At 31.7% G+C, this 18600-nt stretch overlaps 1 protein-coding gene across 2 annotated transcripts; it reads left to right on the top strand.

Moving 5' to 3' along the window:
- The first annotated feature begins 12893 nt into the window (after window positions 1–12893).
- LOC100796438 (60S ribosomal protein L37a) lies at window positions 12894–15226 on the top strand. 2 transcript variants are annotated; one of them, XM_014777946.2, is made up of 5 exons: window positions 12894–13014; window positions 13123–13162; window positions 13379–13467; window positions 14068–14150; window positions 14914–15226. In XM_014777946.2, exons 1-5 carry the CDS (start codon window positions 13012–13014, stop codon window positions 14966–14968), a joined length of 270 nt encoding a protein of 89 aa, XP_014633432.1. In that variant the 5' UTR covers window positions 12894–13011; the 3' UTR covers window positions 14969–15226. The 2 variants fall into 2 exon arrangements, with proteins under 2 accessions (XP_014633432.1, XP_003529019.1); XM_003528971.5 differs by lacking the exon at window positions 14914–15226 and adding an exon at window positions 14248–14475 and having other exon boundaries at window positions 12895–13014.
- Window positions 15227–18600: the final 3374 nt, after the last annotated feature.

Here is an 18600-nt window from a genome sequence, read left to right as displayed (position 1 = left end):
TATTAGTGGAAACTTTTTACCCTTACATGCATTTTTTATGAAAAATTTAAGGTGTTTATTTGTGTTAAACTGTCAATATTAACTATACTTTTATTTTAAATTTTGTAGGCTTTTATTTTAATAAATCTATACACTATGCAAATAAGTTTGAATTATGTGTCCATTTCGTTAATTTATATTCCATTATTTAAAATGACAGTCTTATATATTTTGTAAGGTAGGGGATTTTAAAAGCATGCTTAATCAAAATGAATAAAATAATCCAGAAATATCCTATAATCATTGAAAATATTTTTGGAGCATTCATTTTTAAATCCAGTGAATTGTCTATTTAATACTATTATTTAACATTTAAGTTGAAAATACTTTGAGGTCCGTTGCACAAGTGGAACACTAGTTATTTATATTTCTCATAATTATTATATATCTAAATAACTTATTTGATTTTTTGTCTTATTTTTTGTTTAATTTGATTCTTTATTTTTTTATAAAGTTCATTCTCGTCCTTTAAGTTTTGAGAAAGGACCAAAATGGTCCTTCTATTAGTGTAAACTTAACATTGTTTATGAAACTAAAACAGTGGTGATTTTTAGTTGTCATTGTTATAACATTTACAAATTTGAAAAACACAATCATTTTTCCCACATTCGCAATCATCCTCCTCTCATCCATGTTTTTCAACAACACTACTAGATCTCACAAAATGTGTAGCTTGGATTGGTGGTGGTTCATTGATGTGGTTGAAGTGCACCCATCGCAACAAGTTTAGATTTGACGTGGCAATGCAAATTTGTATCGTGGCGAGGACATGGAGGTCACAAAGCTCCATTGCTCGCACGCTTGCGATCCCTGCCATGCCACGGAGCTATCGTGCCTACGAACTCAGATGGAAGATCATGCGCTCAAGGAAGTCCTTGTAGACACCAAGGAGCACGAGGATGTTATGGTGTACTGGGAACTTGACCTCACCGACGATGTGGCGGTAGTGGCGAAGGAGGAGGTTGAAATTTAGATTGAACCCTAATTAAGGAAATCGGGGTTCTTTTAGTTAGTTTTCCACCATTTTGAGACCATTCATTCTCATTTATTGGATTATGAGTGTGATTGGTATTTTTAATTTGAAGATATTTGTTGTATCATTTTGAGTTGGAGATGAAAATGACAGAAGATAAGGGAGAAGAAGATGAAGAAAAAAAAATTTATGACAATTTTTAGGCAACATTATCTTAGTTTCATTAATTGTGTTAAGTTTGCAAAAGGACCATTTTGGTCCTTTTTAAAGACATAAAGGATCAAAATGAACTTTTTAAAAAATAACGGATTAAATAGATCATCTAACCTATTATATACCTCTCTTTCCTTTTTTATTTTTTATTATCAAAACTACCCTTTTAAGTGTCATGAATTTTGAATGCATACCAAAAAGCCATTTAACTCCCACAAGATTGAAAACTCTACATCACTCGTATATATAGCCATAAGATTGATAATTTTCAAAAATACTTAATTGAGATATGTGAATTTAGACAATTATATCATCTTTTCTTTTATTTAGTACTTTGTTTATGCCTTTTTAATGTTAAATTTGTGAATTTGTAGTTTTCTCTCTACTTTATCATTTCAATAGGTTGCATATGCTTTATGGATGAAATATTTTGTAACAGTGACGATTTCATTGGAAGACAACTTTGAGTTAGAAATTAGAAAGCTTAAAGTGAAAAAGGTCTTTATTTGCACATCCCAAGCATAGATTAGTGAAGGAAAAACTTCCTTATTTCTCATTTCTTCAATCTTCTTCCTCCATCATTGTATTTTGGTGCTACCCATGGAAATGAGTAGCTAGATCTCTCCATTGTTGGGTTAGATTGTAACTAAACCTTACTCTCATGTATTTCTTTAGAAATAGTTATAGATATTCTTCTTGTTCTTCAATGTTAGTGTTTTACTTCTATTCTTAATGCTTGATTTTAGGATGAGGTTGTGATTGAAAGATGTTTTTCTTTATCATGAAAGGTAGTAGAACACCCAATAAAGCTCAAAGCTAGGAATAGAATGAGGGTTATTGGTTATTTTTGGTCATTAAGCTTAAAGCAAGTTTATTTATTAAATATGCATGAGATTGACTTTTAATAGAGAAACTTAGGCTCTTTTTCACCTAAGGAATTAGGAATTTAGGAATTAGAATACTGTTTTTGAACAATGACCGATATTAACATTAAATCTCAAGTGAGATGTTGTTCTTGATTTTAAAGAGAGTTTGGATCAATGAAATCTAACCCCGACACCCTTTGTTATTTATTTTCTAATCATTTTATGGTATTTTTCATCTAAAAACCCAAAAGCATTTCAAGTTTATGTTTTGTTTTATCCTTGTTGTTGAATGCTAAGTTCATGTTCTTATTGTTTCATTTGTTAGTTTAAATAATACGTATTTGTGAAATTTGACAAGTATTGTGCAAGTCTCCGAGGAAACTATACTCTTACTTATTGAATACAACATAATGACTTGGTATGTTTGCCAATGAGTCAATAAATATTGTAAAGACCCGACTCTCTTTGAGCATTCATCTCAAAATGGCAAATGTTTCATTGCATCACTTATAGCCATTGCTAGAACTCTAAAAGCCACAAAACTTTATGGTCATGAACTACAAAATCACTTTCATTTATGTATAGCCCCAGGAATGGGTGCAACCAATAACCTGACATTGAGCTATTAATGGTTTGAGTATGGACAAATAAGGAGGTGTCAAACCTATGCAACCATGACATCATGAGTTGGATTGAGGGAAAAAAAGATGGATATTAATTTGAAAGGTTTGATGCCACAATCAAGTCAATCTCAATAACTACTCATCACTAGCACGCATAGTTACCTCTTTCATTCTATGCCTAATAATTTTGTCCACAATTTACAACTCTAACTCAACTAATAATTTTTAATGCTACATTTAATTGAAAACATAAAGGAATAAAAATAAATCATCATTTTTTCTAAAGTTGGTGTAGTCAAGGAAGAAGGCAGTGTTTTGAAAGTTACTTTCTAAAACATGATATGGTTTGAAAATTAGTTTTCAAAATAGAAATGGTTATGTTCCGGATTAGTTAAAAAAACATATAAAATTTTGTGATAATTATGTTTAAATTTCAAACATTAACTTTCAAAGAGATCGAATTATATTTGGGGTAATAAAAGAAAAAAAAAGTGTGTTTAATAATTGAGTTAAAAATAAGTTAATTTTTCAAATTATGTACAAATTTTGCTTATGTTTAAAATTTGAAAAACTAATTATATATAAATTTTATTTCATATATTTTATTTCATCCTCAATAAATTTTCAAAAATAAATATTGACTTTTAAAAAAAATACTTATGGTCATAATTGTAATATTTTGCTATTAGGCGAAGGTTTTCATTTTTTTTACAATTCAAAATATAGTTCGTCAAATATTATTATATATAAAATCGTATATTAATTATCTATTACGCTATATATTGTTAATATTATTACCCAAATTTTTTACTAGTATATTTCTAATACAATAATAAATTATTTTGATATTTATTTTCTTTGATCAGATGTTTGAGACATGTGAAGAATAAATGAAATATTATATATCTTTTTCAACAATTTATATATATTTACAACACTTAATTTGTAACAACAATAATTATTTTGTTAACAATAACACTTGTTATCTTATTTTATTAGATTGAATTATTTATTTAATGTTTTACTTATTATATGTCAAAACAAATTATTCAATAAAAAACTTCAATAATAGTTATACAACTATATTATTTAACACAAAATCAACCTAAAACTATACAAACAAACTATTTGTTTCTTGCTCGCATGGGTCAAAAACTAATAAATAAATAAAGATATAAGTAGATAAGTAGACTTTACCATTAGAATGAATAAGATTGACTAAAAAATTGGATCATTTGTTAAAATTTAAAACAAGTGATTTTTTAAAAAGAGAATATTTTAAGAATTATAAGATTTACTTCTTAACTATTAAAAGTAGAAAACTATTTTTTTAAAATAAAAATAGTTTAAACAAACACATAAAAAATAGAAAACTACTTTTATTTAAAATGTGTTTTTTTAATAAGCTTAAACAAACTAAATGATTAAAGAAAACTACTTGACATTGTATTTTCCATAAGTATAATCCTCAATTGATAATGTCATTTGTTATATATGTTTCTTTTTCGCTGAAAAGTTTAGGTGAGTTGAATTTTAGGAGCTCTTCAAGATTATGATAGACCTCATTCATAAAAGGCTTATAAAGATACTTATATATATATTACATTATCACCCATGAACAAACTTATCAAATTGATAGCGAAAATCAAACTCACATCCTTTTGGAATAAGTTTGTTCTTTAACAACTGAATGTTGTACATGTTAATATTATGGTCAACTTATTCATCCAATCATAGTCCTCTTTAACGTGTACCTATTTGTGGGGTGGGTGTGGGGGTAACAACAAAATTTAAAGGGTTTTATAGATTAAAATCATGTACATGTTTTGATTGCAATTTGCAAACTTAAGTTTGGGCAAAAGTATCTCAATAATTGTTTCTCCCAAATTAAATTTTCAAGCTAAATTTTAGCCTTAAACATACTTTTGAAGAGAAATCAAACATGATGTCAAACTCATTTTCTTCTCCAAACTGAGTTTGGAGCTCCCACATGTAAACCAAATATAGCCTAAAGATACGGAAAAAGAAATAATTTAGCTAAAATACATTAACAATGTCATTACAATGGTGAAGCTTGGAAATATTTTTTGGAGAAGCCAAAGTAATTAAGATACATTGCATAATGAAACGTATAAATTTTGATAATATTTTTTATGGTTGATTTAAGCATTTAAAAATAGTACTCAAATATTAATTATTTTATAATTATTTACCATTTACGATATCAAAATATCATTTTTTCATACATTATTAATAACATTTTTAGGCTTTTTTTTGTTAAAGTTATACTTTTGTATGATACTACTGAATTAAAAAAAATAGAGAATTTACTCGAAAATGAATTTTATGAAAAGTTCTTCAAGATATATTAAATCTTTATATAAAAAATTGTATGAAAATATATAAAATATTAAAATTTTGTATAAATTTTTCAACAAATTAAAAAAAAAATATATATATATATATATATATATATATTTTGTCAATTAATTAATAAAATATTTTTCCCAACAATTAAATAGTCAATCTATGAAAAGTTTTATTAACGTTTAATATTATTCACATGTACTTATGTTATCAAAAGTAAAAATTTAAATTGTAATAATATTAACATAAAAATTATTTATAAAAATAAAATAAAAAACTTTAAATTCTTTTCCGTTGTTGAAGCATTTTTATATTGAAATTGGATAATATATACTTATAGGCACATTTCAATTCTTCCCAAGTATAACTTAAGCCCAAGGGTGTAAATCAACCGAGCTCGGACACTTAAATTTTTAAGTTTGACTTGTGAAAAAATAAGGGTGTGTTTGGTTTGTATTTTCATTTTCTGTTTTCATTTCCTGTTTTCATTTTCTGAAAACTGTTTTCATTTTCAAAAGATTAGAATTCTGAAAATATGTTTGGTTTGACTTCTTATTTTCTGTTTTCATAAAATAAAAATACTGAAAATTTATGATATATTGACTTCTTGTCTTTTTGTATTTTTAGATTTGCTTAAAATTACATTCATTGTCATCACAATTTCATTTTACTCGAAATGAGGTTTCTGTTCTCAACTGAAAACACTGAAAATAAAAATTTATTGTTTTCATTTTCTGGTTGTTTCCTGTTTTCATTTTCACTGAAAATGTTTTCAGAAATTCAACCAAACACATTTTCATCACTGTTTTCTGTTTTCAGTGAAAATGAAAACAGAAAACAACCAAACCAAACACCCCCTAATTGGTTGAAGCTTAATTTATTTATTTAGAGTCTAATTAAGAATTTGAACTTGACTTGTTTAAAAAAAACTAAAGTTCAAGCTTAGCTTGTTTAATTCATTTAAAATTTAATTATTTTTAATTTACAAAAAATTAATTTTTTACTTTATAAATTTAGTATTTAATAAATTATTTGAATAATATATAATAATTTACGAATAAAAATATTTATGTGGTATGATATTATGGAATTTATGTAATTTAAATTTTCTTTTTATATTTAAAGGATTTTTTCACCAGCTATAAATGTTAAACTTTTAAAACTTAAATTTAACTGATTTAAATAATTAAATTCAATCTTAAGATTAATTTTTTTTAATTAGATAAAAAAGCTTAATCAAGTATTTTACTAATCAAACTCGAATAATTCACAAGCTAATAAATTAACTGATTTACATCCTTACTTAAGCCCACACCACACATACTATGACCATAAGATGACTTTTTATTGAATTGTAATAGAGAAAATTTAAGCAGGCAAGGCTTTTTGTTTATCCCTTCTATGTATGCTGCAAAAAGGGGTCATTGGCTCTAAAGAAGTGAAAAAGCTCCACTTCTTATGTATTTTTTTTTATATTTTCATCCCATCCTAAATTATTATTATTATAAGATTATTATTTTTAAATAATTATTTTAAAACTTATATTTAAAATAATTTTTGATTAGTTGATGGTTTAAAAAAATTTAAACCTAGTATGCATGAAAATTAACTAAAAAAATACTTTTGATTTTTCAAATTTTGAGCTTGACTTAATTTGGGAATGCCAAAGAATCCATATTATGAGTTTTTTTTTAAATACATAATTTGGTTCTTAAATTTATAAGTCGTTGACATTTAGATACCTAAAAAATAGAAAAATAAAATTTTGTTTTTAAATTTTCAAAAAGTGTGACAAATATATATTCGAGCATTTTCAATGAGAATTTATTAAGTCGTTTCTTGGGATTATGAAAGTATAATGATTTGTGTGTAAGTGACAAGTTGAGTATGTGTTAAATTGTGAGATCATATGTGCATTGAGATGTTGTGTGTATTAAATTGTGAGTTATAAACCGTACAATTACACGACTGTAAGACCCTTTAAGGGTGACGAATTAATGCATAACGAGTATTGTGATGAGATCCACTATGGGAACCTAACGAGTTGAATCACTTTGAGGCGCAACGAGTCAAAATTATTTTGAGAACAATTGATGAGTTGTATATTTTGTATAGTTCATAGATAAAGTCTGCATGTTAAATATTTTTTGAGTTGGACCTAAATCAGGAAGGAATGACTCTGGCTGACTCTTCGGAGTCTAGGCCTTGGGGGTAAATACACTCGATTTGAGTGTTCCTTTAAGTCTGCATCGATACCACATGGTTGGAGCATTCTCTAAAAATAATGTGATCCTGACTGGTCTCTTTATGATTTTACCTAGTGAGAATGACCCGACTTACCAATGTGTGGTTTGTCTTGTCATGTACTCCTAGGCACTCGATGAGATTTTTCACTAACATGATACAACATTGCACATAAGATTGAGTCTTAGTATATCTGTTGCATAACGCCTATGTAATAATCATCGTGACAATTTATGTGATGGTGTGTAATGAACTATGTAAGTGTGATATGTGGTATTATATTTGAGATGTGTTGTCTTGAATATATGATTAATCGTGAAGGCATGAAATGTGATTTGTGATTAAATTTTAGGATAAGTGATGTTACGTGTTGAGTGTTAAATTGATGTGAACTGTACTAAAGTTGAGCCTTGTTATACTTATATTGTTGTTATAATTATATTATTGTTATATTTATATCATACTTGTATGCTTCCGTTTATCTCTATTCATTGAGGAATGTGATGACTTGCTCCACGTGTATTGTTTGTGTTTGAATCCTGTGATAATCTCGAACCTTGTGTTGTGGGAGCACTAGGTGGATTTCTTTTAGGAACCTCGTGTTGGAGGACTTCGAGACATAATACTCTGATAGGATGTGACATTGAGGCATGAGTTTCTGTTTTAAGTGCATGATGTTCCGAACATGTTATTTTACTACTTAACTTGAGTTCTTTTGTAAACTTGAACAACCTAGTTTTAAGCCATAAATGTTTCTAAGAAGTTTTATTTGGTAACAGTGAAGCAAATTTGGACCTTTTACTCACGTGGAAATAAAATTGATTTAATTAGATTTCGCGTTTTGTATGTTTTTTTCATTTATATGCATGTTGGGGTAGGGGGTGTCACAAACATAAAATAAGGATATCTCTCCTTTACCCACCCTATACTGAAACACGGGTTTGAGAGTTTCCAAAGCTTGAAAAAGGGATTTCCAAGAATAGGAAATACCTTTCCTCAACGAAGCATGCATCAAATCAGTCCCTAGAAAGTATTTCTCTCCAACAATTTGAACCCATAATTTGTGAGGTTCATAAATGAGAGACCAAGAATGTTTCCCTAACAAAGCAACATTTAAATTTCGGGCCTGCCTAACTCCTAACTTTACTTTGTTTCTACTCTGCGTAACACTGTTCCAATCCACCCAGTGATTTTGAGAACTACCCCAAATAAATCTACAAATGCTCTTATCTATATCCTGACTAAGGATACTCAACTAGCACAATTAAGCAATTTTCTCTTCCAACCTTGCAATCCCCCATTAATTTTGTCCATTATAAATGAAAAATCACTCTTCTTATCTTGTCTTGCCAAAAAGGGAAAACCCAGGTACTTACCTAAATTTGTAGTGTGCCCAAAGTGAATGATGGACAAGAACTTTGAGAGCTTCCTAGATGGAACATTTTTAGAAGCTAAGAATCATGATTTCTGGACATTTATCTTTAAACCTCAAGCTAGACAAAATTTATTTAGAACATCCTTAACAAGCTTCACTTGATTGCAACTTACTTTCATAAGAAGGAGGCAATCATTTGTGAAAAACAAATGAGATATATACGACCCTTTGCTTGAAATTTTCATAGTGCCACTCTCCACTAGAGACCTTTTCTTGAATCATCAGAGCCAATATCTCTATACAAAATAAAAAGAGATAAGTTGACATAGGGTCTCCCTGTCGGAGGCCTCTTCTAGGGGGTAAAACTCTTAAGAATTTCATTGTTCCACTTTTGAGACAAGTTGGTAGTAGTGGTGCAATTCAACACTAGAGTAGTTGTTCTTTCAGGAAAGCCAAACTCCTCCATAGTTTTTCTCAAGAAATTCCAATCCACCTTGTCATAAGCTTTTTTGAAATCTATTTTAAAAAGAAGGTAGCCAATTTTACCTTGCTTCTTGTGCATTTGATGAACAACTTCTTGAGCAATAAGAGCATTGTCAGTTGTTCCCTTCCCAGGTATGAAGCTGCTTTGGAGAGGTCCAATGACTAAGTCTTGGAAAGGACATATTCTATTGACAAGAACTTTGGAAATGATTTTAAGAATAACATTACAAAGGCTTATAGGCATGGTTGTCAAACTCTAGAGTCAACTCGTAGACTCTTACGAGTTTAAGAAATTACTTCAGTCCTGCGAGTTGACTTGGAAGCAAACTCATTTTTGAGCAGACTTGGTGGACTCGTGTAAACTCGTAAGAGTCAACGAGTTGACTCTAGAGTTTGACAACCATGCATAAGTGTTCAAAATTAAAGCATTTAATAATTAAAAAAAACACAAATGTTTGCAAATTGGTGCATTTTGAATATATTTACTTATTATCCATATTTTTTTTACGAAGTAGACTCTTACGAGTTTATGAGTTGACTCTAGAATCGACTCATAGAAGCTCCCACGAGTCTGCATAGACTCTCGATATTGATAACCTTGCTTATAGGATAAAATTCCTTGAGAGATGTAGGAGAGTCAATCTTAGGAATGGGTACAATAAGAGTTTCAGCTAGAGGAGGAGGAATATTCCCAGTCATGAAATCATTATAGACTAAATCCCAAACCTCATAAGACACAATATGCAATATTTTGGTAAAATATTGGTTGAAAGCCATTAATATCGAGAGCCTTATAAGGGTTCGTAGAGAACACTACCTCTTTTACCTCCTGGATAGACACTAGTTGGAGAAGGCTAACCCAACAATCATCACTCACGGTTGGGAGAGCAAGAATAAAGAGATTGTACGGTAGGCACCTATTAGTTTATTGAAATAATTTCTTAAAGAAATTGTGAGCTTCATTCTTCAAGATAGAATCATCTGAACACCAAACTCCTTCAATAAAGAGACATGTAACTCTATTCTTCCTCCTTCTAATCATCGTTTGAATATGGAAAAATTTAGAATTTTTATTTCCAAACTTAATCCAATTCTCGCACGACTTTTGATACCAAAGAATATCTTCTTGAGCAAGCACCTCATTATATTACTTTTGGAGATTTTTTTTCAAACAAAACTAGGTCAAAGGTAACCTTAATATCGAGTTGCTGATGCATTCCTCGACTTCAGGCTTCAATCAGACATTTCTTCTTGAAAGTATTCCCGAAGGTTTCTTTATTGAATTTTACATAAGGTTTTTGAATGCCTCCTAGCTTACACATGGCATCACCTATGGTGTTCCTCCATGTCTAGCTAACAAGATGCTCATAATTTGGGTGAGTAGTCTAGCATGCCTGAAAGTGGAAAGTAGGGACCCTTTTACTAGGTGCTTTATGGCAATACATAATCAACGGGTTATGATCAGAGTTGTGAGATGGAAGCAGCTTAACCATAGCTTGAGGAAAGGTGAGTCTCCAATCTGTGTTAGACAAGCCTCAATCATGTGTTTTCTAACATGCCCCCCATTTTGCACATTCTTTCTCCAAGTAAATAAGCCACCAACAGTAGCAATATCCATCAGACCAAATGTAGACATTGTATTACTTAAATTTTGAGCCCTTGTAACATTAAAAGAACCACTTGAGACATCTCTCTGGAATTAGTGATTTCATTGAAGTCACCAATGAGAAGCCATGGGCTTGAAATAATGTCTCTTAAGGTGGTAATATGATCCCACAAGGAGAGTCGAGCCATGGGGTTAAGAGACCCATAAATTGCAGAGCAGTACCCAAGTCTTGTTCATCTTAGAAGTTATTGCATGGGTAGTAGAGTCAACCAACATAAAATTGATACCATTTCCATTAGAGAGTATCCAAATGCCCCCCGGGTGCCCTCTAGTTTCCTGGAGAAAAATTGGATGATGCCCTAAGGAGTCCCAAAATTTTTGGACTTGAGAGAACTGAATGTGAGTTTTGAAAAGCAACTACATAGAAGGTTGGTGGCTTTTAACCAGTTGTTTGATGTTCCTTTTAGTCACACAACCAATAGCCCCCTAAATGTTCCACAAGAGTATAGAGAAATCAAGAAACATATTCATGGCAACATTATGGGTGGGGAATATGGGGAGTAGATCCCTACGTGGCGTTAGAGTTACCCATAACATTCTCTAGGATTGAGGATAACACCACGTCCATGTCTTAGACATAAGTTTCTTCATTCATTTTGTCCACATCATATACATGAGTATCGGTCATGGTATTTTGGTATGTCGTTGACTGAATTCCACTTTCCTTTACTAACTCGTTAGTGGTGGGACCACTGTCATTAATTGGTTGCGTGTTAGGTTAGGGGTCACATGTTGGATTTTGCACTGACTGCTTTCTAATCATGGCATTTTGGAGGAGTTCCCACATTGGAGTGCTATAATTGATCATAGAACTCCTTGGCCTTTTGTTCTTTGGAGGCAAAGAGGAATTGTTGGTCTCAATCTTGTTTGGGATCCCACCTCCTTGATTGTCAAGAATCTTTCCTTTTCTTGTAATTGTACCTTTGGCTCCCAGTTTGGTAATTGTCTTCTTTAAATTAGCCATCATATCTCTATAATCTTTCTGTTTTTTTGTGTTAATCTTTCCAAAATCTTGTCATGAAAGGAAGTCTTTTGTTGTTCAACACCATTACTATTACTACTTCTACCGCCGTCCAATGGTTCATTGCCTAAGCCTGATCCATTCATAGAACCCGTAAAGAATGAGAAACCAGAGCCTGTAGTCATTTAATTTTGAAGTGTTTTATTTTCCTTTTATGTTTCCTACTACTTAACTTATTTCATAAATTGGTATATATATTTTTTACTTTATCTCACAATTTAAATAATTCATTATAAATATAAAATATAACATATATTTATAAACATTTATGTAATTATAATATAATGTACACATTAAAATAACATCAAATTGATACTACAAAATACAACTCATTATCAAATTAATTCTATAAAAATACAATTTAATTTCAAAATGATCCTTCAATATTAAAATTTAATGACAAAATAATTAGACAAACTTATCGACAGGACAATATTGACACACTTTTTATACATTCAAATGCTAAATAAGAATTTATGTTCTTTCACAAACTAAATTGGCACCAATTTACAAAATTTAATTAAAGAGATCAAAATGATCATTTTTTTAAGGTAAATATTAAGGGGGTGTTTGATTTGGTTGCTTCCTATTTTCATTTTCACTGGAAATAGAAAATGGTGATTAAAATGTGTTTAGTTAGATTTTTGAAAACATTTTCAGTAAAAACATTTTCTCAAAAGAATCAAAAAAATGGAAATAATAAAATCCCATTTTCAGTTGAAAACAAGAATCTCATTTTGGATAAAATAAAACGCATAAGGAATGTAATTTTAAGCAAATTTAAAAATATATTTCCTTCCTTTCCTTTACACGCGGTGACAAGGAATGTTTTTATTTCCTGCAAGCAGAAAATAAGAAGTCAAATCAAATCATGTTTTCAGAATTTTAATCTTTTAAAAATCAAAATAATTTTCAAAAAATGAAAACAGAAAATGAAAATGTAAATCAAATACACTCTAATATTTTATTTTTTGGGGTCTGGAAGCAGAAGAACTACAAGCAGGTATGGGCTTACACATGGATCGTATTCGCATAGGCCCATTACTCTAATTACCCTCAAAAGCGTTTTTATTCTTCTCACTCAGGCAGCAAACCCTCGTATTCGGCAGCCGCGATATCATCTTCTTATAGCCACTCGAAAATGGTGCTCTCTCTCTCTCTCTCTCTCTCTCATGTATATCTTGAATTTTAAGGTTTCTTCTAATTCGAGATTTTAACATGATTTATGTTTTTTTTTTTTGCATGTGACTAGACCAAGAGAACCAAGAAGGCCGGTATTGTTGGAAAATACGGTACGTTGTTGGTTACATTCGTTGTTGTTGAATATTTTGGGTGTTTGTTTTTGTTTCTATGTTTATTCTAAAGTGAGTTTTTTGAATGTTATTGGGTTTATAATAACTTGGTCTATGTCAAATTAAATCAAGTAATGTTGTTGTTGTTGATGCCCCTTTATCTGTGTCCATAAAGAACGAGGTGATAGCTTATGTTTATGCTGTCTCAAATTTCAGGCACCCGATATGGTGCTAGTTTAAGGAAACAAATCAAGAAGATGGAAGTTAGTCAGCACAGTAAATTCTTCTGCGAGTTCTGTGGAAAGGTATATTCTTTTTTTCTTTCTAATGTTTTTTGGTTTCACTATTGAGTAGGAATGCTTGTGGGATGAGTTTGTCTGTCATTACTGATCCAAAATTTTGATAGAGTTATTCATCTGAATCACACCCTGTATGAGATAAGATCAAGTTACACCAGTTTATTGACATAATATATCAATTTTAATAGAGAACATTACAGTAATACCTCCTGGGGTTTTGTGTAATTACACAAACACCCCAGCTTTTTTAACCATTACATTCGCCTCCCTTGTAGGAAGGGGATCTTAGTGTTAGACTCGAGGGGTGTCAGTGCAATGTTTTCAAACATATAAGGGGGTGTCAGTGTGATGTTTTCAAACTTAGAGGGGGTTAGTGTAGGAAAATCAAGAAGGGTGGGGTTATGTGTAATTTGGTAAAAACTCAAGGAGTGTTGCTGTAATTTGCTCTTTTTAATATTATGTATAGACGTATAGTTAAATTCTAGAATTAAGCAAGCATATAATTATAATATAGGCATATGTTACAATATATATCACGGGTCATAAACTTCTCTGTTATTCGCTGTGGCCTAAGGGCAACTATTAATGACATGTTTGTTTGCTCAGTATGCTGTTAAGAGGAAGGCTGTGGGTATTTGGGGCTGCAAAGATTGTGGAAAAGTGAAGGCTGGAGGTGCTTACACATTGAAGTAAGAACCTTCCTCAACTATGTTTTTTTACAGTTAATTGTTTTCTGTTTTATGGTGATTGAATATATGATTTGTTTGTGCATTTTTTTCTTGACAGCACTGCCAGTGCTGTCACTGTCCGGAGCACCATTCGGAGGCTGAGAGAGCAGACTGAGAGTTGAAAGCAGTTTACACTTTTCATTTGTTTTCAAATCATAAATTTTGCTGCTGTTTATTTTGAAATTAGCATACTTGCTTTGGATAGTTGATGGAATTTTGGCAGGTCTTTGTTAAGAATATTAGTAATGTAACTTTGAATGATATTTAGTTTTGTATTCTTGAGTCATTTGATGGTGAGTGAGTTGGTAATTTTTCCTTCCTATTGGCAAGGTTGGTTTGCTAGTATTTTATAATTTACATATACATGATACCTTAATGAAGTATACCTTGCATGTTTGGTTTGGTGTTGAGAAATTGATTGAGTCCATAATGGATTTTGAATCTGTTTTCACATTGGTTTCACATTACAATGAAAATTGTCAGAAAATACATTGATTAAAAGGTATACAAAAATAACTAGAACCAACAGGAATCACGTAGAAGCTACATTTCATACTTAACTACTTGGTTGAAGCAACTACCAAGAAAATAGAAACATATGAAATTCGGCATGTTATCATCAAATTCTCCTTGGATAATTGAATTGCTCTTTTACTACAGCCTACAGGGAACAATTGATATTAGTGGCGTAATCATTACATTACGTTCTGAAATGTTAATACAGGTATACATCCAAAACTGATGAGCTTCATCAGCTTTCAACCTCATCATATGGATGAATGCTGGATTGTTGGTTGGTGATGTCTCTTGTCATGGAACTTGTCAAGGTATTTCTCAAAGATACTCCTAAGAGAAGCCAGAGGATGGTTCTAGATGGTACTTTTCTAGGAAGAAGATTGAAAGAAAACTCACCATGACACCATCCGAACAAGATGGCATAGATTTGAAGAAAGACACTCACCTATGCAAATCATAATGTTTGGGCTGTTATCGGACTATCTGTAGCTGTCTTAATGCTCAAAATGTTCAATTTTTCACGGTGGGGTGTGTGTTGGTCTAGAGGCTTTAATGATTTAATTTTTGAATCCAACTCTAAAACAAACACCAGGTTGATTCTTTTTTTTTTTTTTTGTAAACTAAGATATTCCTCAACCCGAAAGATAGAAACAATTTTTTTAGATATTGAGATCCATTTAAAGAGTTGTCCTAACTCTGTTGTCTCAGATGATTCACTCTATTAGAAAAATTGTTCGGAGGGGTGGAAGTTTCTCTTGGAGGCACATTTATCGTGAAGTCTACCAAGTCGTCAATGCCTTGGCTAAGTTTTTATTAAAATTGTATTGGCCATCGTGCAAAACTATACGTATGATTCTATGAAAGATTAGTGCAACCGTCAAAGTTTGAGGAGCAGAAAGAATTAAAGAAATTCAAAGTTGCTACTCAAAATGTCCTTGCTCAAGTTGCATGGAATTTTTTAGAGTATTATATGTGAGTAAATAATTAATTTTGTCCACGAAAGTATGACATACTAGCAAATTGGTTCCTAAAAGATAAAAAAATATAAATTTAGTTTCTAAATGTACAAGAAGTACAATAAATTAGTCATACCGTGCAAGACTAATTTATTATACTTTTTGCATATTCAAAGATTATATTTGAATTTTTCATTTTTTAAGAATTAATTTGTTAGTGTCTTATTTTTAGAGACAAAGTTGACTATTCATCATATTTATTATATGTATTGTGGTTTTTTGATTAGAATTATTGAGATAAAATTTCTATTTTAATTTGACAACAAACTAAATATAATAGTGCACTTAAGTTTTATCCTTAATAAAACTATATATACATTGCTTCTATAAAATATTGGTAAGAGGGATATTTCTACTTGAAGATTTTTGAACACTTGGCAAACAATTAATATAAACATATAATCAATCTTAAATATAAGGAAAAACATATCATTGTTTATTTGAGTGTCAACGTATTTGGTTTTCTATAGGTTAAGTATATGTTTAAACTTTAAATGGGGTCCAACTCCTCTACTGGACCCTCCATTAAATGGAGAGGATATTTTTCTGTATGTTAATAAAATTGATTTTGTTTTAACGATAAACAATAGGTTAGCAACGGTGGCTTTCATGCAGTGGACGTTCAATCAGATTCGAAGGATGTTGTCGAATTGATTCAGCAAGGGATGTATGCTGTTGAATTGATTCATGTGCTCACATTATTGATGCTATTAATAGGGGATATTGTGCCACCTATGGAAGTGTCTCTCTCATATTTTATAGAGAATGCAACGAAGCTGCCAATGCTTTCGAAAGACATGGGCTCAAGATGAATCCAGGGTTATGTTTTTTTATTGACCTGCAAGTTTTTGTTCATTCTGTTTAGATGGCTGATGCTTCAGCTTTGACTGGTTACTTGTTGTTTTGTTTGGGTTTTCCCCCCTTTTTATCAGCAAATAAGAAAGGCAACGGTGGCATTGGCATTATCAAGGAAGCTACTATTTCTACTACCTAATTTGCTACTCAGACTACCAAGTTATGCAATTCCCCTTTTTCCTTTTGCTCACTAACCAAATCCCTACACTCTCTCCCCTTTCCTTGAGACTCCCCCCTCCCCCATCCAAATCCAAGTCATGCCACCCTGCCTCGCCCTTCAGTCGAGTCCCAAGCAGCACTGTCACCGGCATGCCGCTAGCACCACCACGACCACACCCTGACCAAACCTACCCCAATCTCATCACTAATGGAAACAACCACCCAAAACCATCACCTAGGCCAGATTCGCATGCGAACTCAACCTCTGAGGCACTTCACATGCGTGCGAAGGCGATGAAGGTCACGTACAAAGCTCAAGATGGTTTCTACTGATGGGTTTGTCAAGGAATGGAAGAAGGCCGAATCCCCCGTGATGGTTTAAGGATTGAGTGTTGCTAGGTGCACCCAGCATTATTGCTGGTGCACCCAGCAAAGCTATTAAATGCCAAAATTGCCCCTGCTTGTTTTTCTTCTTACGGATCAAGGTGATCCGTACGTTGATTCGTAAGACACTAACGGATCAACTTGATCCGTAAGTGTCTTACGGATCAACGTACGGATCACCTTGATTCGTAAGAAGAAAAACAATTTATTAATTAGTTTGTTATATATAGAAATCTATTTTTTTAGTTGAGATTCTTGTAATTGAAAATGATTATGCAATACATGAATTCAAACAGTACATTAACTTCAACATAGTCGAACGAAATTAAATTTCCATCAAATACTACAACTAACTAACTCATGCTAATTTTGCGACAAGGACAACTCATCTTCCATTTGCGGTAAAGGTTTACTGAAAACAGCTAAAATTTCTATTGGCCCAATCTTTTTCCAGTAGTTAGACTTAATGAGCACCTTCATCACGTCCTCGTTGGTTTTAAGTTCAATTATTTCAAATTTTATAACTTTTTCTGAATACTCATGGTGACTTGGTTTCCGAAAAAACAATCACGTTACCATTTGTGTTTCATCAACACCATAAAGGGGAATCCCACGAGGCGCAACTTGTTTGATCAAATCCTTCAGTTCATCCATGGTACATCCGGTGGGAATGTCAAAGTTTTTGGGATTTTTTCCTGTGAACGAGTAACCAACAAACTCATTTTGGCGTGGCATGTTCCACCTCCCATTGTAATATAGCAGGGCATCATGAGTAGGGGTCATAGTAGTTTCAAGTAAGTTTAAAATACCATCTGGGGTTCTAACAATGCTACATAATAACTCAATAAGACCAACAAACGAAAATTCATGATTACACATTAACATTGTGTTAACATCAACATCATCTTTCAGTTGCATACATTGAAACCGAAATTGATTACCTGCATACGTGAAAGGCTGCCGGTAGTAAATTTCATCCAAAAATTGCTTGTTGGTTAGCTTAAGGGTATTGTGTATTCTGGTTTTTAACATTTGAAAATCACACCCGTTAGGTACTCGAATGGGAACTGGAGTGGAAGCTTGGAAGGAAACACCACTGTCGTTGTGAACAATGGATCCATTTGGAAAAATAAAACCTAATGTGGAGTTCACAACTGTCTGACTGCTTGTCTCTCCCAAGAATGCCATAGTTTTTTGTAAGACTTGGGTTGATACTGAAACTTGTGCTTTCTTACAAGGTTAGGTTGTGCCATATATATAGATGAGTTTTAATATTAGTGCTGCATTTTTTAAAGATTGAAAATACGCATGCACATGTTTTCTGTATGTGTTGTCAACTACACGAATGACATGACATGCTTTAGCTTGCATCAGATATGCATGTGTAGTCATGTTGTGCTCAGATAACCCTTGGTCTGAAAAACTGAGTCTCCTCCATAACATATGAATTGAATCAAGTGGGATGCAACCACCAACATATT

The sequence above is a fragment of the Glycine max genome, chromosome 7 (assembly GCF_000004515.6).
Source record: "Glycine max cultivar Williams 82 chromosome 7, Glycine_max_v4.0, whole genome shotgun sequence".
NCBI classification, from domain to species: domain Eukaryota; kingdom Viridiplantae; phylum Streptophyta; class Magnoliopsida; order Fabales; family Fabaceae; genus Glycine; species Glycine max.
This window is presented reverse-complemented; position numbering and strand designations above follow the sequence as displayed.